This window comes from Eschscholzia californica, unplaced genomic scaffold, assembly GCF_041429995.1.
Source record: "Eschscholzia californica isolate CP2 unplaced genomic scaffold, dmEscCali1.0.p SCAF_1, whole genome shotgun sequence".
NCBI classification, from domain to species: Eukaryota; Viridiplantae; Streptophyta; class Magnoliopsida; order Ranunculales; family Papaveraceae; genus Eschscholzia; species Eschscholzia californica.
Window position 1 is genome coordinate 19,269,574 of NW_028238198.1, and position 25,305 is coordinate 19,294,878.

The following is a 25,305-nucleotide window of genomic DNA, read 5'->3' on the forward strand; positions in this document are numbered from 1 at the left end:
AATCTTCATGCTACTTTGGTTAAACTGATTAAATCTAAATATTTCCATAAGGATGATTTTTTGTCTTATGAACCTAGAGGTAACACTTCATCCTTCTGGCAAGCCATAGCTAAAATCAAACCCATTACGAAACAAAATGTGTGTTGGTTAATAAGTGATAGGTCTTCCATTAAAATTACCTAGGACCAGTGGATTCCAGACATGCCTAATCATCTACCTCAAATTGAGCATGCTTTACCACCTAATACATTTTGGGTGTCTGATCTTATAGAACTATTTTCTAACGGTATAAGGTGCAAAATGGATCTTATCAACCTATATTAGGGGGTCCACGTAAGTGGGGTTGATATCTTAATCCCGAAACATATGGGTTGAAATGTGTCTAATGCTTACTGATTCAATCTCGAGATCTTATCAAAGATTCCAGTTGGTGAGTATCTTAAGTATTTTACAAATTTGGACTTCAAAAGTCTTGCGGGAGGAAACTTTCCACACTAACTCTACAAGCTCAGAAACATAATCTAGCAAGTATCCTTAAACAATCTAACTTCTAAAAATCAAACAAATGATATATCCTAAAGAGGAATCCTAGTAGATTTAGACTACGAAATAGTAGTTTCAATCCGATATGGTGGATTTCAACCGTCTCATCAACACCGCCTATTGACCGTAGGTCAAAATAACTTATAAAAGGTAACCAAATCGCCTCGAAGAAAGTACGCGAACACAACGAATACATAACACAACAACTCTATAAACTCGTGATGAGCATAGCGGGATTCAACATAGCAGTCTCAATATCTTGACTGATCTCAGAAAGACAAATTCTGACATCAGCATTCCCCACATTCATAGTTTCAAAGTATTATCATCTTTATTGTTTCCACGTTTACATTCTTATCAGCAATACTGGTATGTATAGTGATGAAATAACTAAGGAAAAACATAGATGCTTAGAGTTATCAAATTTTTTTTCGTATTTTTATTTAAATAGAATTTTAACGTCTATTTATTAAATTATTTTAACGTATTTTTTAAAATAATTATTTTAGTGTATTTATCAAATTAGTTCTTTTTAAAAAAAAAATTTGTTTCGATGTTTACATTCTTATCAGCAATACCGGCATGTACAGTGATGAAACAACTAGGAAAAACATAAATGTTTAGAGTTATCAAATTTTTTATATTTTTATGTAAACAAAATTTTAACGTATCTTTATTAAATTATGTTAATATATTTCATAAAATAAACATTTTTAGTGTATTTATCATATTAGTTATTTTAATTTTCTTTATTAAAATTAATTAATTATAATTTATTTATAAGGAATAATAATTAATTTGAGAGAGAAAAAGAAATAGAAAATGGCTAATTCATTCGCCGATTGAAAACTAGACATTAGAAAGTTGTGTAGAGAGAGAAGAAAAAGCGAAGAAGAGAAATAGATGAACAGAAGATCAAAGAAACAGAAGATTAAGTTTCTTAACGAATTAATGAAATTATGTGGTTTAAAGTTGAAACCCACCGCTAAAGTTATAATAGTTTATAAAGAAAGACTTGATAACGAAATTGGACAAATGGAAGGTGAACCACTTCCAAATGAAATTAGAGAAATGAAATATACATAATTTCAACATGAAATTTATGTAATTGTCATTGTGTTATGTTATTTGAAAATATTTATATATTTATAGAATTAGAGAATTGTTCAGCTGAAATAATATTTTGGTATTGTTACAGTCCTTTCGAACCTTAAAATTTATCTCAATGAAACAGCATAAAAATAAATAGATCTTTATTTATAAAACTGGACAAAGATATAATAAAATTATAAAAAAAATGTTTATTAAATTAATTACTTTAGTGTGGATTAAATTAAATATTATTTATTAAATTAATTATTTTGATATCTTTATGAAATAATATTTATTGATTAAATTAAAAAAACAACTTATTTAATAAATAACTATTTTTATTCCTTTATTAAATAAATTAAGTATTACTTTATTAAATAAAGGATTGTTACAAATCTTCTACTTGATGTTCCTGTCGGACTCTTGAACCTTAAAACATATTTTCTTTCGCTTTTTTCGTTACCACGGAACTTCCAACCACAGTGCAAGAAATGTTGTTTGGCTTGTTTGGATACAATTCTTTTGGGTCAATTAGAAGGCAGTACAGCCGCTTTAGCCGCTTTATCGAAGGACTGATAATCCCACCACCGTATAATAGCATTGGGAACGGGCATCGGCACATACTTACTTTATTTATAAAACTGAATAAAAAGAAATAGATCTTTATTTATAAAACTGGACAAACATAAAATAAAATTATAAAAAAAAATGTTTATTAAATTAATTACTTTAGTGTGGATTTAATTAAATATTATTTATTAAATTAATTATTTTGATATCTTTATGAAATAATATTTATTGATTAAATTTTAAAAAAAAACTTATTTAATAAATAACTATTTTTATTCCTTTATTAAATAAATTATGTATTACTTTATTAAATAAAGGATTGTTACAAATCTTCTACTTGATGTTCCTTTATTAAGAGATGCTGCTTGGCTTGTTTCGAGACAGTTCTGTTGGGCCGATTAGAAGGCAGTACAGCCGCTTTAACCGCTTTATCTAATGACTGATAATCCTACCACCGTATAATAGCATTGGGAACGGGCATCGGCGTACTTACTTGACAGATCTATTTTCACTGGTTGATTGGCTCCCACCGGCGAAGAGGTTGAATAGAAGCACCCATTATATGGCTATATTATTCGTCGCCATGTTGGAAAAGATTCGAAATAAAAGTTTCCTTGTAAAATGAAGGAGCCCTAACGCCATTATGAAATAATATATATTGATTAAATTAAAAAAGAACTTATTTAATAAATAATTATTTTTATGCTTTTATTAAACAAATTATGTATTACTTTATTAAATAAAAGATAAACATCCAAACGGGATTCAGGAATCCCTGATATTTAAAAGAAGCATATAATTTCTAATGAGAACAAATTTACACTATAATTTTTTTTGTTGGAATTGACTATGATCAACGGTAGTCATTACAATTGACATTGATACATTAAAGATGTGATAAGCTCAATATCCGCACATTCAAACTCTAACAACACTGCGCCTATAGCTCAACTAAACTATGACCTAAAGCTCAACTACATTATTTATACCCTAATAATCTCGTTTCAAATAATCAAAAATTCAACCTTATCTGGGTTTCGAAAACAATTTACACACTATTTGACCTTGTTTTCGTCAAAAAATAAATATGCAATGGTTCTATTTCTCTATTAAGTTTCAGGGTAACCTCTTATTCACATCAATTTACTTTCTTTCTCCCGTCTATGTATCTACTCTACAACCTATTATACCTATTACCTAGTGAAGATCACCTTTAATTAGCCAATACTTGTTTACCAATTAGCATTAGTTTAATACTTGTCTACCAAAGGTAAGTCTTTTTTTTTTTTTTTTTGATGAGATACCAAAGGTAAGTCTTTGGACTTACAGGTCAAGAGTTGGAGAATGAGGACGATTTTAAACAATTCAAAAAAAATACTTGTTTACCAAAGCCTCCAGAAATATTACTATTATGCGATTCATTATTATTGGCCTAGTACCGTCAATATTGTTTGGACTACGTTAACCAGAAGACAACATAATATTAAGTCCCAAGCAGAATATGTTTTGTTTTCACCCTGTAGTTTTCATCAATTCTCTCTCTCTCTCTCTCCCTCTCTCGACAAGGAAATTATTTCATTTGCCCGTTGTGGAAAGCCTTTTGTTTGGAAAAGGACATAAACCCCATCTTATTAAGATTATAATCAATATTAGTACTACATTATATAGCAATATCCACTTGAATGACTCAAATTTTCTTGTTTTCATTGTGGGAATCTAGAGAAATTGAATTACCCTCCTAAATATCAACTAAAGCCATATTAAAATTCAACAAAACTTAAATTCTCCAATAATATTAAAACTTAACTTTCTTTTTACACATAATACATTTAGTAGCTATCCTAAATGAACCAAGGTAAATAAGAAATCTTCAAAAGATGCCTTCTTGATACAAGAAGAATGCTTTGCAATTCCATGTACCTAAGATGATTCATATCATGTGCAAGGAGCCAAGAAAATGGGTGAACATTCAGAACCTCTTCTTCTCCATTGCTCTTCGACTTTATTATTCAAATTTCTCTAGTTATTGAATTACAAATCAATGGGGAAATGAAAAATACCCACATCATGTACTTGTACTGCTATTACACTTGTGTAGTTCTCTCGTATAAATTAAAAAAAAAAACTAGTTTAAGCAATTATTTTACGACAGGAATGTCGAAAGAGCGTTCCAGAATAGATTTACGAGGGTGGGATATAGATAAAAGAACAGCTTAGATCTTACAAGAGGAGAGATATAAGACTTAAGAGAGTCTTACCACAGGACGATTGTGGGAAGGAAATGCTGAATTCTCTTGTTGTCTCTACTAATGAAGATGTTTCCTTCGGTCTGTAGTCCTCGTTTGTCGGTTCATTTTGGCCCCAAGGATGCGTGATATAAAAAAAATTGGCTCTGTATAGCATAAGATTAGCAACGGTATATAAATGAAGTAGAGCAATATCAAGAAAGAAGAGATGAATGGCATCAATATTAGACTTGGAAGATATACCGAATGTGTGACATGTAAAAAAGAATTGGCTCTGTATAGCATAGGATTAGCAAATGTTATATAAAAGAAGTAGAGCAATATTAAGAAATAAGAGATTAATGGTATCAATACTAGACTTGGAAGATATATCGAATAAAGAATCATCTTTATAGCACCGAGTTACCGTTCACTGAAAAACTAAGGGATATTGATTGCAGTAATGTGAAGGAGAAGTAACATAAAGACTAGCTTTGCAACAAAAATTTAGAGCTTCCTAATATACATTAAGATATGAAATTGTCGAAAATAATTATTTGAGAAAGATGGATTTGATTTAACGAAAACCAAATCAATGTGAAGGCTGAGCATGAAAGCATTTCGGTTAAATGTCTGGGATCAGATCATAACTCATAAAGGATTAAGTGGGAGATAACAATGAACAATTCCACCTTAAATGGAACTAGGCAACATGGCATGGTAGTATTGGTGTCGATATCCCATACCCATACAAAGTTGGATACGATACGAGAGCCTAAAACGATTGAGTCCTAACTATTAATACATATTTTCTTGAACTAGTTATTAAGTCCTTTCATCCTTTGTTTCTTTTTTGGATTAACCAATTTTTATACTATATGAAAACGAAATTAACCTAGAGAGGTCTTTTATGACCGCATCCAATGTTGTGCACGTACATACAAGATATGCATACAAATTCTAACAATATTATACCTTGATTACAATTTACAAGTATATGAGTTATGGATACGAGTTTTCACATCCGACATGGCAAAATGTATTTAGAAAGAGTATCCATGTTATAGAAATGAAATAGTGCAATGCTTGTCTTTGTTTATGTGTCTAAGGAATAAACAAGTATTTTCGCAAGGAGCTCTCTTACCTCATCATAGTTGCTTCCCTAAGTTAACAGTGGTGGCTCACAAATATTACAAAACGTGTCGACTATACACATCTACATAGTTGTCTTTGGCCTTAGCACCAGAAAGAAATCGAAATAAGCATCCCTCCAATCAATGAGGTCTTTTATTTCAACCTGTAAAACAGTAAATAAATACAGTAAGGAAAAAGAACTTCATCTTCAAGGTACCATTACGTAAAAAATTTAGTTGTATATATTCTTTGATTTTTTTTTTTTTTTGAAACTTTGAATTAATATTAGAAAAAGCGGAAGATATATTCTTTGATCTTCTTTCCAAGAGGTTAACTTCAGCTAGGGTTTCCATAGGAGTATGTGGTATTATATCACTTGCAGATCATGTGACTAGCTATACCGAAGAATGGGTCTAGATGCTTTAACTAGTCATAAGGTTATATTATTTCTTCTCTAAATAAACATAAATCATTAGAATGTCAAAAAATGATAAGAGTCAATACTTGCCTCGATGATCGTTAATCCTTTGGTAAATAATATTGAGGCAGCTACATCAAGCACCCTGAAATTCCAAGCATTATCGATGAATGCTTCATCAAGAACTTGAAACAGTGTTATCACTAACTAAAATCAGCCCCGTTTTTTATTGAAGAAGTTAATCCTCGGGATGGTGATGGCCAAAAGAGTTTGTGTTCCGAGTTCATTCTGTTACCTTCAGTTCCACCTCCAGTCACTCTGCCAGAACCGAGGTGAGAGAAATTTGGCCTTTAGCTGGATAATGAAAATAACCAGGAGTGATCATTTTATACCATCATTTCAACTAGGAAACCCCTCAATCAACATTGAATACGTCTGATGATTAATCTGGCAGCCCTTTTTCTCCATTATGTCTAAGAGTTCAGAACATCTATCAGAAAGACCCTTCTTAAGTAAACCATCAATGAGAATTTTCCATGCCACTTCATCGTAATTATATTCACATTGAAGAAGACTATGGAATACCATTTTAGCTTTATCAACGCTGCCTTCATAATATAACCCACAAATAATTTGCTTGAAGGATTCTAGGTGTGGCAGATAACCACATTCAATCATTTTACCCAGCAGGGTAGAAGCTTCTTCATACATTTCTAACTTGCAGCAACAAGAACTAAGAGATATGTAAATTTCCTCATTCGGGAGAAGTCCTCTTCCAGTCATATGACGGACCAGATAACGGGCTTCCTCCAACCTTCCCTCTCTGCAGAGTCCTGCAATTAGGGCATCATAATTTTCAACACCAAGGGTGCAACCATGTTCAACCATTTTTTCCAAAATCTTCAACATATTTTCAGTATCAAGTATCTTCCACACATCAGATATATCAATAGTAGTACGAACAGGAGCGGACTCAAGGCCACTTATGTTGCTTCTTTCCCTAATACGTCTGTGATTTAAGAAATGCTTCACTAACACAGAATATGTACTAACAGAAGGACTGCATCCAGCATCGATCATCTGCCCCAGAACATCAAAAGCACGATCTATTGATCCAACACTTCCATACCCATCTATCAGTGCACTATAAGTCACCAAATCTGGCAAAATTGCTTTATTAATCATAGTAACAATCATATCCTCTGCTTCTTGCAACCTCCCTTGGATGCAATATGTTCGAACAAACACGGTATACGTACAAACATCTGGCTGAAGTCCTAAGGAGAGCATCTGCTCAAGTATCCTCTGGGCTTGATCAATCTGGGATTCTTTTAATAACTCATCAATGAGAATAGTATATGTGAAAACTGTGGGCTTCACCCCTTTCTCCACCATCTCGTCCACCAACACCGATGCTTCGTGCATTTTCTTTTCTTTGCACAGCCCATCTATTAATACATTATAAGTATGTGAATTCGGCAAAATATTCTCAGCAAGCATTTTCTCAAGCAAGGAATGGGCAATATCAACCTTCCCAACTTTGCAATATCCGTCAATCAATGCAGTATATGTCACTTCATTTGCCTTCACACCTTTATCTGCAATAGAATCGAATAAGGTGATTGCTTCTTCTACCCTACCCTCTTTGCAAAAAGAATTTATTAACATAGAGTAACTATAATTATCAGGGCACAAACCATTCTCACTCATCAAACTCACTAACCTAAAAGCAGTATACAAATTACCCACATTACACTGTCCCTGAATTAACAAGTTGTAAGTAATCACACTTGGGGTCATACCACACTCAAGCATCTTACTAAGAAGTGCCATCGCCTTATGCACCTGTCTAACTTTACAAAGCCCGTATATCAACTCATTATAAGTCCGTGTCTCTGGTTTACAACCATTTGATCCCATCAAATCAAGAACTGCAAATGCGTCTTCAACCTTCCCCTCCTTGCAGTATCCATCAATAAGAGCATTATAGGTAACCACATTAGGGACCAAACCTTTCTCAGAAATCTCATTTAATATCTTATGTGCTTCTTCAAGCTTGTTCTCTTTACACAACCCATTTATGAGAGTAGTGTATGTGTGAAGATTAGGGTAACAACCTTTCTCTTCCATCTCTCTAACCAAATCAACCGCCTCCAGCCTCCGACCCAAATCACAAAGTGCTTTGACGAGAACTGTATAAGTACGAACATTCGGATGACAATTATCCTCTGGCATTTGAGAGAACAACCCGAAAGCGTCATCGATCCGTTTCGATTCACAAAGCCCATGAATAAGATTGGTGTAAGAACCTGTATCCCTAAGACAACCCTTTTGTGGCATAAGCTTGAAAATCTTATAAGCACTATCGACATCTTTTTTCTTACAATACCCTAATATCAATGAAGTATAAGTAAACGTATCCGGATTCAAACCTGCTTGTATTATCTTACTCAAATACAGTTGTGCCTCAACAATGTCACCAACTTTGCAATACACATTTATCATAGTATTAAACGTGTATACATTCGGCGAAATCTTATCATCCAATATCTCTGAATAAACAATCTTCATTTTATCAATCAAAAGAAATCTTGCTAATGACATTAAAAGTATATTATAAGATTTAAGAGTAAGTTTAAATTTATAATCAGCATCATTTTGATTCATCTTCTTTACCAAATCCAAAACAAATAACATATCTTCAATAGAAGAACAAGATTTAATCATCAAAATTCTAGTTTTTTCAGCATCACCAAATAATTGACCACGAATAAGAAGAATCAACAAAGATGAATAAGATTTAATATCATGTTTATAACCAGTTCTTTTACCAATCCAATCGAAAAACCCTTGAGCTATTTTAGGATCAAGGGTATGATTAAAAAGAGTATAAACATGAAATGGGGTAATAGAAGAAGCTAATTGTTTCAAGGTTGGGTTCTTTTGCCAACCAGGACGAGATAAGATTGAAAGAAGTTGAGATGATAAATCAATTGATTCTCTTTCTTTATCTAGATTTAGGGTTTGGGGAAGAGAAGAGATCGAAGAAGAGTAGATTTTGAAGAATGGGTTATGGGGAAGAAGAAGAATCTTACCTGGTCTAGCAATGACCGCCGCCGATCTTATCATCTTACGGCATCAGAGAGTGAGGAATCAGTTCATGAATGAAAACCTTTCTTTTAGTATACAAAGACAAGTTTAGAATAGAGAAATGAGTTGGGTGAATCGGTTAGTGAGTCGAGGAGGAGGTAATGAATCGGTCGACTGGAATCAAATAATATTCATTCACCAATGTCTAGAGACTCTACAGTATCTTGATGTCAATCGGGTCGGACCAAACTCAAACGGGAAGAGTGGACCACGCCCTGATATCGAGCTATAAGTGTTTTTTTGAACTAATTACATCGAGCTATAAGTTGTAGGTCGATTACCCGTCTTATGGAGGACTAGTTGGAGGGCCCCTTATGCGGGACGAACTAGGAAACCATCGTGTAGAATTTTTTGTTGTTACTATTAAACGATCAGATTCTGGGTCAAAGAAAAGGATGATGACTCAGTAAGTTGGACTAAAATACCATGAGAAACTTTGAAATAATGGTGTCGATAGGACTAAGCCCATTTACAAAAAAAAATAGGAATAGCCCTTTCAACTGATCGGGCAGAGTGACCCAGTCTAGACGAATTAATTCCGTATAGGTTGTGGGTCGGGCAGGTCCATCACGAGGAGGATCTGTTTGGGTCTCTTAGTAGGGCTAGTCTAGAGAGCAGACATGTAACAGGATTTTTGTTGTTATAACAAATTCTCGAACTCGAAACTGTTAAAGTAGTTACAACGGAGAAAAATCACTTGTTCACGGATTTATTTTTGACAAATTTGTATTTTTTTAAAAGATATTTTTGTTAAAAAAATTGTATTTTTTGAAATTGCTCCAAAATGCATATTTCATGAAGCACCAACTTATCTTCTATGAATACAAACTCCTGGTCATTTCTTAAACGAGCAATGGGTATATGTAGGTTTTTATCTAGTTGGATGTATAGGTGCAATGGCCCACAAAATTAGGGTCTTATTTGAGCTGGCTAGTTATATGGACACGTCTTAATTTTGAGAGAACATGTTAGGGGAAATCTACGACCACCAAACTTTTTCTATTTTTTTCTAACATAGACAACGATAATGTGATCTTAAACGAGCAATGAGATTCTGTAGGTTTTTATCTAAGTGAATGTATAGCTCGCATGACTATTTGGACACATCTTAACTTTGAAAAAACATGTTGCAGTAAACTCTACGACCCCCAAATTTATTTATGATTTGATATAGACTATGGTAGTCATTACAATATTTTTTGATACGCATGATAACTGTCGAATTTAAATTTTGCAAAAGATACTAGCTTAAAATTCATCTACTTGAATTTGGATTGCAATCCAACTCTAGGGGTTCGTATTAAGATGTCAATGGACCACCAATTGACTTGTAGACTACTTTCTATAATTTTGCACAATGCAAAGAAGCCCCAAGATATAGTCAAACTGCACTGACCAAAGTTTGAGCAAGTATCACGACGAATCTAATGGTACCGAATATATCGTAATACGGATGCCGACGCCCCTAATTTTACGGCTGTGATTGCAAACCTAAACAGCCTTGAGATTCACAAAATAAATCTTGAAAATGACGGACGGTCAGTCAGAGAAGCTTCGGTATACTAACGTTTGTACAAATAGGTCTTTTATCGTCTCTACTAATTTCTCTTATCTGGGAAAGAAATTCAACCACCAATCGAAGTCCAGTCTTCGTTTCTTCTTTACTCTCTCTCTCTCTTTTTAACATCTTCCTTACCAGAAAAAAAAATAGAATCTTTCCATCCTTTCCTATAATAAATCTAGGGTTAGGGTTTTCTTTACAACTCTTTCTGATTCATTCTGGGACATGCTTGAATTGAAGTGTTCTCAATTGTAATTGCCATGAACAACCACCATCCCCACCACCATAATCAACAAATTGTTGAAGAAGAAGAAGTAGAAGATTGTGAAGCTATGGATGATGTTGAAGATGTTCCTTCTGATTCTGGTTATGCCCTTGTTTCTGCTCCTCCTAATCCTACTATCCCTTTGCGTGGTGAAAGCTCAGATCAACTTACTCTTTCTTTTCAAGGAGAAGTTTACGTTTTTGACTCTGTTTCTGCTGAAAAGGTCTCACTTTCTCTCCCCTTTTAGTCTTTAGAGAGAGAAAGTAGATAGAGAAGGAGATTGAGAGATAGTTACTTCTTCTTTTTTAGGAATTGTGTGTGGGGTTTAGGGTTTCTTTCTGTATGTGGTTTAAAATTTTGATTTTGGGTATATTTGTTTCTTAAATATTAGGGTTTTGATTTTCTATGTTGTTTCATTACTATAGGTACAAGCTGTTTTATTATTGTTGGGAGGATATGAAATACCTTCTGGAGTTCCTACTATGTCAATACCTTCTCAGATTGGAAGGGTAAAGTTTTTATCTTTCAAACCAAATGCAATTTGTTGTTAGGTTACTGGTTTTCTCTTTGTTTTGTTGACTGCATTTATCTAAATCTGAATTGTTACAGAGTTCCGGTGATAACATTGTTCCACGCTCAAGTCTTCCTCAACGAGCCGCTTCGTTGAATAGGTTTCGTGAAAAACGAAAAGATCGATGTTTCGATAAGAAAATCCGATATTCTGTTCGTAAAGAAGTTGCCCTCAGGTTATTTGATGTTTATGTTATTTCAACTATATTTATGTTTTAGTTTTGATTAAGACGATACTCATGCGTGAACAATTGTCTTCTATGAGAGGCTCATATTTTACAATAGTTGCCTTAGAAAAATTAGGGAATTGAAATCAGTGAACTAATGTTAAGATGCACCATTTTTCCATATAGTTGGATGAACTAATGTTTACTTCGATTTTGATTGGATCTTTTTGTTAGTGACGTTTGCTTTTAACTTAGATAATGTTCTTACTTCCGGAAACCATCTTTTCAGTGCTCGCATTACTTTCAAACCAAGAACCTATTCTTTTCTTTCAGAAGTCAGAACTTAACTTTATTCTTATGCAATATCCTTTTCTGAAAAACACCGTACTTGTTTTTGTTTTGGTTCAGGATGCAACGTAAGAAAGGTCAATTTACGTCCTCCAAGGTAAACCCTGATGAATCCTCAGGCTTGAACGGTGTAGATGATCCCCTGCAAGAAAAGTTGTAAGTTTAACGCTTTTATCCTAAGCATCGTTAAATTCCTAATGTACATTATGTTCTTCCTTTTGGAAAGCTTTACTAGGTTTTAATACTACTTCGGATGTAAGGATGACAATCGTAAGCCTCAAACAACTCAGACATACAATTGAGATTTACTTTCAGAATCTTACCAACAAACATAACTTACTATCTAATGCACTTCTCGATGTATGGTTGATCTTCTTTCTCACTAGGTAGCACCTATTGCTTATGGTCGTAAATCATATTAGTGTCAAAAAATAGTCCTCTAGGTTAATGTCTTTGGTATACTGCAGCAACTATTGATGCAAAAGTGTTAATTAAGTACCTGATGTGTATGACTGTAAGACAAAAGATATATGTGCAGCCATTTTGTTCATATACCATATCTTATGTTTAGATGACTTAATCAGTTTTATGTTATCTGTTCAGATGTACACACTGTGGCACTAGTTCAAAGTCCACCCCGATGATGCGTCGTGGTCCTGATGGCCCGAGAACACTATGCAATGCATGTGGACTAATGTGGGCTAACAAGGTCCGTTATATTCACAGATAATTAATTACTATCTTATATATAAAAGATTTCAATTTGTCTATCTGAAATGTTTACTTCTATGATATAAATAGCTATGGGGTGCATTTGGTCTTCATATTTTCATATGTTGCTAGCCAATTAGAATAGTTGGTAGGCGACAAAGTCCACGAGCACCCCTTCTTTCCCTCTGGTACGTCTAGAGGTGAGTCCTTGGTAGATATCACGGCTTCGAGAAGACCACTGTATGCAAGTAATATGTTCTAAAAGAGTCCACAGGATTAAGAGGTGTGCTTGAAAATAAGACTTGTCAAAGCCGAGAATAAGCATTTTATGGGAAGATTATGAATTTTACGCATGAAAAGAGAATGAAACTAAGATTTACTATAGTGGAGGTTTGAGAAGTCAAGAAGTATGCACATCTAGCTAGGACCACAAAACCTGCATTCTTTGGTATTTTATTTAGTTGACCCACCAATCAAAAGGCTTGTTAGGTTGTGTTTCTAGGTTGTTCCTTAAGGTACATTGGTACTAAAACCAGCATTTTGAAGGGCAGTATCCACGGAGTTTATGTGCGGGATAACTTTATTCTTCTGTAGAACTTGAACTTGAATAGTTTACTTGAGGTATTCTCTCTGTTGCTTTTAAACATTAACTTACTGTTTGGTTCTCTAGTGAACTTGGAGCTCCTCTGATCTGTGCAGTTTAAAAGGATTGATTAGCTTGGTCGATATAAGATTAAATAGAGTGCTCCAAACATTTTGAACTGACAAAATGTTTCTCATATTATAGCTGGTTCATTTCTCTCACCTCGTCGTTCTTGTACATGCAGGGAATCTTAAGAGTACTTCCCAAACCCTTATGTGTGGCAACCCAAAATTCTTCTCTTGTCCCAATTGAACAACAGGTAAGAACTTTCTATTGAAGATTTGAATTCTACTGATTTCTGAAAATCTATAGTTTTCACTTATTTTCTTATCATCATTGTTTGCTTGCTCAAAGGGTGAAGCTGAAAACTCAGAGATCAGAACCACCGGCGAGGCATTTCCTACTGCCGTTACTTCTAATGGAGATGATTTTGATGGCCAGAATTGAATTGTAAGTATTAAATTACTCTCAGCGGAAAACACAAGATCATCCCGATTGGAACTGTAACCAGATCATGAACAAATGTTATGCTTTCAATTTTATTTCGACTTGATCTTACAAATTTTATGTACAGATCATTCAGTGTGTTATTAATACCATCATATCATTTCGCTATCTTTTTTCTTTTTGAAATGTCAGCATACTTTGTATGGTTCCGTGTCTCGAACCCTTCGAAGATTTAGGTGTTCTTGCCGTTATGGTTTAACCTATAAAACCCTTCGAAGATTTAGGGGTTCTGCATAACCGAAATCTTATTTTAGTATCTGAAATTGGATAATCTGGGGCCTAGGGTTAGAAGGTGAAGAACTCTGTGAACCAGCACCCGGATTTCCATTCTTGAGAGTCCTTATTTCCTGTGTATTCTGTCATCAAAGCTCTGGAGGTGAAATTTTAAGCTTCTCAGTAACCAAAAAAAAAAAAACACAAGAAAAAAGAAGAAAGTAAAGAATTTCCAAGGTTTTTCTTTTAAGAGGATTTATCATTCTTAATTCAAACCTGGATTGATAAAAAATTTTATCGAAAATCACCAACCCCTTACATTGTTCATTTCCTCTGGTTGTTCAGAATTTAGCCACGAATTTGTTACCTACGAGAAATCTTGGCCTCACACTATCCTAACGTTTAACAATGGCTTTCAAAACTTTATTCCACCTAATCAATTTTAACAGTTATTTTTTTTCTTTATCTTATATTTCCGAAGTATGTACTTTAACTTTCAAGAGAGAGACGTTGATTCTTTTCATCAAAAAAGAAAGAGAGAGAGACGTTGAGATGATGGTGGTTGAAGTGGACGAAGGATAGAGAAAGAAGAGAGACGAGAATAGAAAAAAAAATCTCGTTTTGAGATTTTACAAAAAATTCTCTTCAATGCAAAACTCCATTTAAGTTTCAACATGATGTAACATCTCTCGTTTGTCTACCTAGTATTAATACTATAACTATCCATCTAAAAAATGACACTCAGAAGTAATTTTTAAATGTTTAGAGTGATACAGGAGAGATGTCTTTTCAATTAAGAATTTCAATATTGCATTGGAGATGCTGTTTGAGTGTCACTAATCACGAAGTAAAAAAAAACACATCAATTGCCTCTTTTCTTATTAAAAAAACACATCAATTGCCTCTTTTCTTATTAAACGTAGTGAAAAATCAAAAGTCAAAACAACTTGAGAGAATTACTCTATACTTTCACTTGTATATAGTTACTAATTATAACTCATAAACACCCTGGTAATATCTATGTCTATATAAGCATTAATCTTCTCTTCAACCTGGTTTCAGAAACCCAAACGATAATGAAGGAAGAACTGGAAATCAATCAAACAAGAATCAATTTGAAAACCTATAAGAAGCTTTGTTATGCTAAAGCCTATGCATCAACAGTCGGATAGAGTCCTCCCGTGTAAGGACGTCCACTTCCGTTGATGTCTGAATTTCCATACATCGATGAGTTCAGTTCTCCTGAATGAGATGACTTCCTCGACCTATGGTGTTTGGGAGATGGGTAGCTGTAGTCACTACCTTGTGAGTTAAGCGATGAAGATGATGAAGATGAAGGGAGGCCATGGGTCTTTGGCAACCCAGTTGGATCAGTTCCGTAACCATATCCGTTCTCAAGGTTTTCAGCTTCAAGTGGCAATTCATCCAATGTTTGCCAGAAAACAAGGCAAAAAATCGATTAGAAGTAGACTTTCAAGATTTCTATACAAAAGTTCTAGGAATTAAGATGCTAAAGGATCCTTTTTTGTTTTCAGATCCAGATACGGAATCTGACTAAGGATCCGAACTAACTTAAGTCAGATTCCAGAATGCTTTTTCTTTACGGACTTTGGGTCTGTTCAAGTCAGACATAAAGTCTGAATTAGGAGTCCATGAGGTTATTAATTCCCCTTACTAAAACAAGTCGGCTTCATAGGCCTGAGCTTCATGCAAGTCTGATTCAACAACAAAAGAACAGTCCTACTAAAAGATTAAGTATTATTGAGTTTGAAGAATCATGTCACTTCTCAAGAAGCAAGGGCTCTCACCCTAAAAGCCTGTTCAAGAGCCTTGAGTGTTTTCAGAGCTCTTTTCCTTTTGATGGATATCTCATCAGGTTCCTGGAGCATCTCCTCAAAGAAGTCTTCTCTGTTTCAGTTCAATGCATCATTTTTAGGTCAAGTTGCACGTAAAATATTTGCTTCACAGAGTCAGCTCATGAAGTTGGATAAGTATCTAACCAATGCCAAAAATATTACCGATATAGCTCCCTGATGAAGACATTGTGCAGATCTCTTTTCGTATGGTTAACCTGGATACGATACAGTGTTAGAGAAGTAGTCACGACTAATATGTGGGTCCAATTAACTAGAGAAAGATCCATTTCAATGATTCCATAACAAAGTTATCGATCATGTTTCATTAGCATAGTTGATAAATGAAGAACCTAAATTAGTAATCTATGTCTCCCCCACCTCGATAAAAGGCTCTCTTATATTTTATCTCGCCCATCTGATTTGGCGTCTGTAGAGTGGGAAACTAAGCTTAGATATTTGGTGGTTCAATAAGCTTATGAGCATAATACAATATATTAATATATCATTTAACATTTATTGTGTAGGTTGTTATCAAGGGTTGAAAATATAATTTATACAGATATGCTAATTGTAATAGAATACTCGACTACATAAAGTAACATGTAATTTCTTAATAGAAAATAAAACACTTACAAGAAAATGCATAATTGCTTTGGGCACCAAATCTTCAATGTTCTTCCTGACAATGTCGTAGTATGATCTCAATAGCAACTTTGTGACGGCTATTTCAATTTCCTCTTGCTCTGAATGGGTCTCTGTGGACCTCAAGGTAGTTGGTGGCTATAAAAAGATACCATTAAGCACAACAGTTGAAACAAATTGAATATGATATAGAATTGCTGCTTGCTTAGTCTAGGGTTTCAGAATTTACCTCTCTTAAATGGATCCTAGAAAACTCATGATCCTTATTATGAACATGTTCACCATCTGACTTGCTTGTTGAATTATCTCTGGAGGATGTACGACTCTCACCGCCACCAAAGATGAATGACCCCCAAGTTGAACCAGTGGAATTTCCTGATTAATTAACAAAATCATCACTAATTAAATACTTAGGTACCAAATGGTTATGTAAATTGTTACCTGCTACATAAATGGATGAGAGTAGCGCAAGCAATCGAGGGCTGACATTGCAAAATTCTTGTGATTCTATGTCCGAAGGACTTTCTAATAAAATCTTTGCATTTGAAGGAAAAAGAAAGGAGCAGCACAAGATACCAAATGGTACGCAAGGTGGCTGCTTTTTGAAGTACAAATACTGAATTAGATTGGCAGTATGAAGTCCGAAATTCATCTTCACCTTTAAATTTTTTATTTTGAGATTAGTACTATTAGATGAACAGGAAAAGACAAGGAAAAGTGGAAACACTCCAGATAGAGAACTCATTTGGGTAATTACTTACTGGGGGTTTTCCCTTACTAATTAATAGAAATTTACCTTGGGTTCCAACCCTCTCTGAAGCTTCAGCAGGCCGAACTCCCTATGTGCAAGTAGGTTGGAACAGAAGAGGGTAGATTAAATCAGACTAGGCAAAGGCCATGAAACACTAATCATTAAGATGCGCTAGAAATGCAACTTAAAGCAGAGACAAATACCTGATCAACAACAACTCCATTAGCGGGAGATCTACTAAAAATAGACCGAGACTTCAGACTTCTGTCAGATGGTGGTACTTTCTCATTATCTACCACTTCCTACATTACATGCAGCATAAAAAAATTAATAAAGTGAAAAAATGACAGGAAAATAATAAATCTCAAAATAAAATCACAAAGTTCACAAAGAAAACAAAGAAAAAAGATTCACAAGCAGAGACAAATAGATGTGTGTTGTGTAAGGCAGGCGAGGAATAAATGAACCATCTGTTCCTACATTGCTCACCTACTTGGAAGGTGTGCAACTTGTTTCTGCAGGAAATTAATGCTGTTTGAAGTTCCCCAAAAGAGGTGAACGACTCTTTACATGCATGAAGAGAAGTTCTAAGGAAGAATAAAGAGAAATTGTGGAGTATGATATCTCATGCGTAATATGGGGAATTTGGAAGACTCACAACCGGCAGTTTTTAGAGAGAGAAGAAAAGAGTTCGATAGCTTAGAGTTAACACTTAGTGGCATTGCGGTTATCCGTTATTGTACTTTTGGGCGAAAAGAAGACATGGAACATCCTTGGGGTCCTGTAGAGTTTTGATACTGAATTGGGAGGTGTTATTATAAGTTTATAACGATGCCCATTTCGCTATACTCTCTTCGGTATTGGGTTCTTTTCGAACCCAACTAATGTACTTAATATTTTATTAGCATATATTTTCTTTGGCTTGTTCAACGAAGAAATTCACAAAAATCAATCAATGGAAAGTTAATTGGGCCAAGGCACCTCATAGGTCATGAAGTAGTACACAGAATTCATCTTAATTGGCCAAACTTGTATGTTTATGAGGTTCAAGTTTGACTCATGATTAGAGTCCATTTTGTGTCAATGACCCAGTCTGAGTTATGGATATTTAAAACTATACACAGGAGGCATTACCTTTGCTTTCGGGATGAGATCAGGTAGTCGGGAGGATTTTCTCTGTTGTAATGCCGTCTCTACAGCTTTACTCCCACCAATGAAATTTGGGTGCGAAGTGTTTATATAATCCATCTATATATAAGATTACAAAACCAGTGGTCACAAATTTGTAGCATATATGCTAGAACATTCATAAATATTTACTTAAATAGATGGTCTAGATAGAAGCAAGCAAAGAGAAGTATTTGGATCCAAATAAGAAATATCTGCAATCAAGTAAGAACAATTCATGGGCAATATGAAACATGCTGTTGAATTTGTGGAGACTCCTAGAAATCTATAGAATGTCGATAAAAGATTTCGTCACTTGGCTGAAAACAGCCACGTAAAGTCAAATACCTCAAGACTTTCTGAATAATTTGGACGTTGCAAAAAAGTTATCTTTAAGGAGCATTACCCCCCTTCTTACAATTATTCAGTTGCTTAGGAAGTCCTTCCCTTCTGTAATTTATCAGTTTCCCGGGAAGAAGATAAACCCAACCAGAAAATAAGTAGGTTCTAGTTTGAATTACTTAATCATACTGACAGACTAAAATCAGATAAAAAATTTATACAAACTTTGCGTCAAGACTCGAGGTTATAGAATATTGGTCCTACATGTGAAGAAAACGTGAAACTTGACTCCTCCCGAAAGGAATCTTAAAGACAAGGAGCGAAACAACCGCATTGTTAAAGACGAGAAGCACTCGAAAGATAATCTCATTGCGGCCATAAGAAAATCCTATAGCATTGGAAGAGAGTGCAGAAACATGCAAGATTGAATATTATTCATATTTTGTGCACAATTGGGATGCCTTAACTCATAACATGTAACTGTAGTTTTTGTCGGGTTCCATAGATGACTGTTTCAGCATCGGACTCTTTGAACCAAACCTTGTACAGTTTCTCTTATTAATAAAATTCATTCAGTGTTTCAAGATAAATGCACTAAACTTGAATTTATAAAACACCAAATTGATACATGTAGAGATCTTTGTTTTTGTAAAAAATTGCATGCAAATGAATTTTGAAGTGGCATACCTCCATGTCAATTATGTGCTGAATCATTGCCTCAGAAGGCTGAAGACCTTTCCGTAGAAAATTTCCACACACTTCATCCATTCGCCTCCTGAGCACAGGAAACCGTTGCAGCTCTTGGCTCATGCAACCATGACTCATCTGAACCCAACCACTTACTTCAGTGTTCAGTCCAAATGATAGCTAATGATAACAAATTTGGTATTAAACTCTTGTATGAAAGCAAAATCTGTACATACCCTCATTAATTCATCATAGATAAACCTTGCACATTGAATACTTGGATCTAACAAACGACTAATCTGCCTCCGGACAAGAACTTCAAATGGTACCTACAATTTAAGGGTATAAAAGAATGTCATGACTATAGAGCAGAAACTCCTAGAGAGGGAACTTTCTCTTCGATATTTCATAAAATAAATAGAAGACACTCAGTTGGTCTTCAGATTGCAGAATACAAAATAGTCCAAGGAAGTAGATAAAATCATTTTTTACACCCACCTCTGGTACAAATAAAGCAGACTTAGTACCCGTTGCATTCTGAATGGCAGTGCGAATGTCATCGTCGGTTAAGCCATCACATGGATCCACCTCCTGCAACAAGATCCATAGTTACATAAGCCTCGAATCATCATTAATACAATTTGTTCTATACAGCACAATATTACCATATTGCAGTAGTACCAGCAAATGGATTATGAAACAAAAACAGTTGACGTTGAATCAAGCAGTGGAATCTCAATTTAAGGCAGTAACACAAATTCAGAATGATAGTGGGGGTAAATTACGCTGACAAAACTAAAGAGTAAATCAAAGTTAAGTTGCGCACTTCTAAACTTTTCACAAATATTGATTGAAAGATATAGTGAACCCGAGCCCCGCCAGTGAGTTCGGATGTTGACATTTCCTCATTTTTCCCGTCCACCATTGACGAAAAAGCTGCCAAGTGCCAATAAATCAAATAGATATAAGTAGCACAAAAATGTTCGACTTGGATAGAATGGCAACACTGCAAAAAGAAAAACCACTTCCTGTAGTTGGGACTTCGAGATAATGATCAAAGCTAAAATGCTTCACTCGTTCTAGCCTAACTAATAAAATGCAAGACGCTTTGACATGAAACTGAAGAAAAATGGTCAATAGTATTATGGTCGTATACTAAGTTAGCCGCTCATAATATTTGCATTAGAAAAACCCTAGGTGTGATCTACAGAGAGAAGAAGACAGAAGTATCCTAACCGAACAGCTACATGAAGATTTAGCAGATCATTTCATATAACCATAACAAAAGAAACTTTACCTTCAGAATATTCTGTAAGAATGTTCAGGAGAAGGGCTCCTTGACCGTCCTGAATTTAGAACCAAACAGAAAGGAATTAGTCGATGATGCAAAACTTGCATCCTACAGACATAAAATTAGATTGTCAGGAACTCAGAGAATGAATAATATAACAGCGAAACGTAAGTAGATTCGCTCAATTTCATTTTTCCAAATGAAACCAAATGTTAGTCTGTTGCATTACATGCAGACCGAGGAAGAGATATTGCTAGAAATCTCAGTGAAAATGGTATAGAGCACAAAATGTAAATTTGGATTCAGAAATAAATGTCATGTTCGTGAAAAGGTCGAACATTAAAAGTATGTCTCCTCAATGTTCGGCTAAAAAGTGTAACCATCTAACGAAACAACAAGACATACCTTTGATGTAATTATTTTCCCATAGCTTGCACATTCCTTTGCCTTAGATACCAATTCAGAACTTATGCGTGACTTCAACTCTGGAAGTACCGTCCTGATATGCTTAACTAAGATCTGAAAACATATTCAAAGAATATGGGTGATGTTGTAACTTTATATAGATATATGGAATAAAGAAAATCAAACACATGAAATGGCATGGTGGGAGAGGGGGGAGGAGAAAATGGAAAAATATCGAGCATTTCAAAAATGTGCTCTATCTGTCTGGAAGAAGATTAGCACTAACAATTTATAGTTTGTATAGTACTCAATAGTCTTACCTGATTCAACTTCTTCGCTAATTGAGGGATGCCACATTGATCGGAAACACAGTTGTATACCTGCAATGTCATAATAAAAAGATGAGGAACCGCTAAAAGCTCTATCCTTTTCCCTGTAACAAGTTAGCTGTGGCATATCTTACAGGTCGGCTCCGGAAGAAATTCTCCTCGTAGGCAAGTGCATCCTTAATACTTCTGTTGTGTATAATATCCTGTCGCGGGACACAATGCAAGTTACAAATTAAGCAATCTGTCAAACTTCAAGGATTAAACAAATAAAGAAAAGGCTAGATCATAATTAAAGAAAAGTAAGGACTAATAGTGCTGCAGTGGTGCTAACATAATAAAGATATCAAGATAAATTAAGTTTTAGGTGATAGGATTACCTCTTGGCTTCGATTAACAACACCCACATAACCTAGACGAAGAGGGATAACTTTTCCAAGCAAAAAATTGCGAGCATCGGTACCACGGTCCATAATATCCAACTGACACAAAGATAAAGCAGTAACTGTCAGCAATGACAGACAGCACATGTTGCTGAAAATTTACGAATTTAGGACGTAACAGTTTCGATGGGTTATACCTTTGTAATTACACCAATTGTTCGATGACCTGGACAAGAAAAAAGCCTTGTTATCAAATATTAACGAGCCAAACCACTATCTCTTATCATATTTTCAATTGAATAATGATATTCTTGAGAGTATTTTACCATCAGGGTCTGCAGTTCCTGCAATTTGTAGTGCGTCTGAGTTCGCCAAATCAGCATTTGCAGGTGTAACAGCTAAAATTAAACAACTTTGGTGCTTGATATATGACAAAATCATTGTTCTGATTTGTGCCTCAATATCAGATGGCTGGTCACCAACCGGCACCTTTGTTATCCCAGGCAAATCCACCAATGTGATATCAAGTACATTCGGTGAGTAGATCTTAAGACATATTTGTTTTTCGGAAACACCCTTATTTCCACCTGCTTCTCTATCTGTTTCCGACTGCAATAAGGAACAAAGAGATTTTATGCCTAGTACTCAAACATTTAAAAAAATCCCGTTTTAAAAGTAAAATACAATATTTCATGAAAACCAAGTCTCTTCAAAAGATTAAGTGGTAACTAAGACTCAGCATACCATCCGTGGTGGAAAAATACCAGTAGCGGGCCCCCTTTATATAGATTGTTGGAGCCCGTATTAGCTGGGAACATTTTTTAACTTTTGACTTGGTTCACTCTCATCCAATTGCTTAGCTTAACATACTAACGCGTTCTTCTCATCGAGCTCTTAAGTTAGGGCTAAAGTTTGGTCAAATCGAATCCCAAGTGAAAAAACTACTAAAGTTACCGTTTGTACCATGATTAAGTTGAGAGATAGCTATAGTTAAGTCTCAGTTTGGTATAGATAAGAAACATAGTAGGATTGAATACAAAGAACACGGAAGGCTACACAATAGGGTCACTTTTTTCCTTACTTTTTTTTTGGGGGTGGGGCGGGGTGGGGTGGGGGTGATATATAAGTAATCTCCTAATTGCATTCATCGCAGGCATGGGTGATGGTTTTCTTGCGCAGTAATGGCAACAACGAACATGTCTTAATTTCTCTCTATCTACTAAAATATTTTTTACTTTCGTATTGTCCTACAAAGGGCCAAAATTAAAGCTTGACAGCGGACATCCAATTTTCCAAGTTATCAGACACAAGACTCACGCGCGGAGAGATGGATCGAGTTCTACCTAGAGATGAATGAATTTCCAAGCTGAATACCCCTACCCTAGGTTGAATATATTATTCTTTTTCTTTACTTAAGTATTGTCGTATAGAGGATCAGGATTAAAGCATGGCAGTAGACCTCTAACTCTCAGCCACAGGACTCACCCCACAATTCTACCAAAATATGGATCTCCAAGTTCAATACCCATACCCCAGTTTGAACATCTAGGTCAATACTAAGAAGAAACCTTCTAAGTTCTAATATAAATGCTGTGTAATGGCAATGCTCATCGAAAGGTTTACAACTAACCTAAAATTAACAAGATGGAGTTCAATTAGTACCAAAATTTTCAACATTGAAATGATAAAGACTCTCTAACCTGAATTTCCTTACGAATTTCAGAGAAGTCATAAAATTTTTTCTTCGGCAAGTGCAAGAACTCTCCGTATTCTTCTTCAATGCCATCAGAATTTCTCTTTGTCTGTAATAATTGCAAAACTAATGGTCGTCGAGTACAAATATCAGAACCTCTAGGTAAGAAATCTCTACCTACTAAAGCTTCAAGAACACTAGATTTTCCACTGCTTTGACTTCCAACAACAGCAACTTGAGGTAACTCGATCTTCGATTTGCTCTCTAGTCGGGCAAATATATCTTGAAGTTTATTAACGATTGGAATCACAGAATGACCTAAAGGAGTAGAAGAATGACTTGAAGTTAATGAATCGTCCGCCATTGTTGTTGGGTTTCTTAATCAAGAAGTAGAAGAAACCCTAAAAACAAGTTTGGAAGAAGAATTTGAATTTTTAGTGAGAGAAAGTGACAGAAAGAGAGGGAAACTGAATAAACTGTTGTTTTGATTGTGATTAATACGTGTCGGAGGAAAACTTAGAGGGGAAGAAAATAGTTTTCCCCCGCCCCAAGCAAATTTTACCAAGTTTGGAGTTACAAATTCCTTATTCTTCTCTGGCAAATGGGATTTACAGTTTGTTTGGTGAGAGAAGAAATATTTTCCAATACTACCCTTGTACCTAGTAAACCAATGAAAGTGAACTTTTTTATTGACTTGGGTTGGTTCGATCCAGCCGTGTGCCCGCAGAAATTGGTCTTGGCGGGTTCCCCTCTTCTCTCTTGCTACTTTATTTCACTTTTATTTCATTTCGTTTTCAAAAATACCATTCATCCATCTGATCCCTCCCTCATGTGCCGACATATCACTTGAGTATATTTTCTCATCATTCTCTATCCAATTGTTCCACACTCAGGTGATATATCGCTACATGACCGGAGGGTTGGCGGAGGGACCAAAATGGAGTGATGAATAGAATTTTTTTTTTTTGCTTATGCTCTCTTTCTAGTGTCAGATTGAACATTTGGAGTAGAAAGTGGAAAGGAAAATGAATTAGGCACCAAAATTGAAAGGAGAGAAATTGAAATCAACCGTTTTGATTTGAGAGTCAACTCTCTCTAGATTTGTGTGCAAATTCTCGAGAAAATCCTAGTCGTTGATTTTATTTTCTCTCTCCAATTATCTAGATTTTTGCTAGTTGTATCACTACGGCTACGGGAGTGGAAAACATAGAGACAAGGGCAACTAAATTGAGGGCTTAAAACCAAATACTACGTCACCTTCTTCACTACTGTTCGTTGTCACCGCCTCTTACAACCACCGGCCCTAGGCCACCATCTTCGTCTTCTCCTTCACCATCATCTACTTCGACAACCACCCTCTTCTCCATCAATCACCACCATCCTCATTTTCTACATCCATCTTCATTTTCCCCTTCCCCTTATCTTTTTTCCCTATAAGATGAAAAAAGAAAACCTTTGTCGGCGCTGTTGCTGGCAGAGTGTTATTCCCCTTCATCACAGGTAAGAAGTCTATAAGTAGCTTGTACAGGTTTGCACAATTCTGCACATTTTCCGCAGTTTGCACAGATTTGCTTCGAAAAAAAAAACTAAAAGTACATCAAAAGCTGATCAATAGTAATTGTAATTGAGTGGCCCATTCACATTT

The 25,305-nt window shown here is 35.1% G+C and overlaps 3 protein-coding genes across 6 annotated transcripts; 1 reads left to right on the top strand and 2 right to left on the bottom strand.

Annotated features, from left to right (window-relative positions):
- Nucleotides 1-4,163: 4,163 nt before the first annotated feature.
- On the bottom strand, nucleotides 4,164-9,415 carry LOC147564888 (Pentatricopeptide repeat (PPR) superfamily protein). 3 transcript variants are annotated; one of them, XM_086650896.1, is made up of 4 exons: nucleotides 6,278-9,274; nucleotides 6,069-6,127; nucleotides 5,575-5,727; nucleotides 4,164-4,597 (listed from the first exon to the last, which is right to left on the bottom strand). In XM_086650896.1, exon 1 carries the CDS (start codon nucleotides 9,109-9,111, stop codon nucleotides 6,382-6,384), a length of 2,730 nt encoding a protein of 909 aa, XP_086507022.1. In that variant the 5' UTR covers nucleotides 9,112-9,274; the 3' UTR covers nucleotides 4,164-4,597; nucleotides 5,575-5,727; nucleotides 6,069-6,127; nucleotides 6,278-6,381. The 3 variants fall into 3 exon arrangements, with proteins under 3 accessions (XP_086507022.1, XP_086507029.1, XP_086507016.1); XM_086650903.1 differs by having other exon boundaries at nucleotides 6,073-6,127; nucleotides 6,278-9,266; XM_086650890.1 differs by having other exon boundaries at nucleotides 6,073-9,415.
- Nucleotides 9,416-10,677: 1,262 nt separating this feature from the next.
- On the top strand, nucleotides 10,678-14,011 carry LOC147564889 (GATA transcription factor 24-like). Its single transcript, XM_086650911.1, has 7 exons — nucleotides 10,678-11,181; nucleotides 11,384-11,467; nucleotides 11,568-11,704; nucleotides 12,104-12,199; nucleotides 12,647-12,752; nucleotides 13,582-13,656; nucleotides 13,752-14,011. The coding sequence occupies exons 1-7, from the start codon at nucleotides 10,954-10,956 to the stop codon at nucleotides 13,842-13,844; spliced, it is 819 nt and encodes a 272-aa protein (XP_086507037.1). The 5' UTR covers nucleotides 10,678-10,953; the 3' UTR covers nucleotides 13,845-14,011.
- Nucleotides 14,012-14,990: 979 nt separating this feature from the next.
- LOC147564890 (dynamin-related protein 3B-like) lies at nucleotides 14,991-24,286 on the bottom strand. Of its 2 annotated transcripts, none has more exons than XM_086650927.1 (20): nucleotides 23,668-24,286; nucleotides 22,294-22,576; nucleotides 22,165-22,193; nucleotides 21,965-22,066; nucleotides 21,722-21,790; nucleotides 21,579-21,638; nucleotides 21,259-21,372; nucleotides 20,860-20,908; nucleotides 20,389-20,498; nucleotides 20,061-20,153; nucleotides 19,799-19,891; nucleotides 19,563-19,700; nucleotides 18,501-18,614; nucleotides 17,570-17,668; nucleotides 17,412-17,454; nucleotides 16,845-16,990; nucleotides 16,607-16,753; nucleotides 16,136-16,188; nucleotides 15,926-16,025; nucleotides 14,991-15,524 (listed from the first exon to the last, which is right to left on the bottom strand). In XM_086650927.1, exons 1-20 carry the CDS (start codon nucleotides 24,022-24,024, stop codon nucleotides 15,351-15,353), a joined length of 2,373 nt encoding a protein of 790 aa, XP_086507053.1. In that variant the 5' UTR covers nucleotides 24,025-24,286; the 3' UTR covers nucleotides 14,991-15,350. The 2 variants fall into 2 exon arrangements, with proteins under 2 accessions (XP_086507053.1, XP_086507046.1); XM_086650920.1 differs by having other exon boundaries at nucleotides 14,991-15,549; nucleotides 23,668-24,284.
- Nucleotides 24,287-25,305: the final 1,019 nt, after the last annotated feature.

Bases quoted from the DNA above. Each gene is read 5' to 3' on its own strand.
- LOC147564890 (XM_086650920.1), bottom strand. From the start codon at position 24,024: ATGGCGGACGATTCATTAACTTCAAGTCATTCTTCTACTCCTTTAGGT. The intron at 21,791-21,964 runs GTAATCCTATCA...GTCCCGCGACAG, and splicing joins TTGTTAATCGAAGCCAAGAG to GATATTATACACAACAGAAG. The intron at 16,026-16,135 runs GTAATATTTTTG...GAACTGAAACAG, and splicing joins TTCATCAGGGAGCTATATCG to AGAAGACTTCTTTGAGGAGA.
- LOC147564888 (XM_086650890.1), bottom strand. From the start codon at position 9,111: ATGATAAGATCGGCGGCGGTCATTGCTAGACCAGGTAAGATTCTTCTT.
- LOC147564889 (XM_086650911.1), top strand. From the start codon at position 10,954: ATGAACAACCACCATCCCCACCACCATAATCAACAAATTGTTGAAGAA. The intron at 11,182-11,383 runs GTCTCACTTTCT...TCATTACTATAG, and splicing joins ACTCTGTTTCTGCTGAAAAG to GTACAAGCTGTTTTATTATT. The intron at 13,657-13,751 runs GTAAGAACTTTC...GCTTGCTCAAAG, and splicing joins TTGTCCCAATTGAACAACAG to GGTGAAGCTGAAAACTCAGA.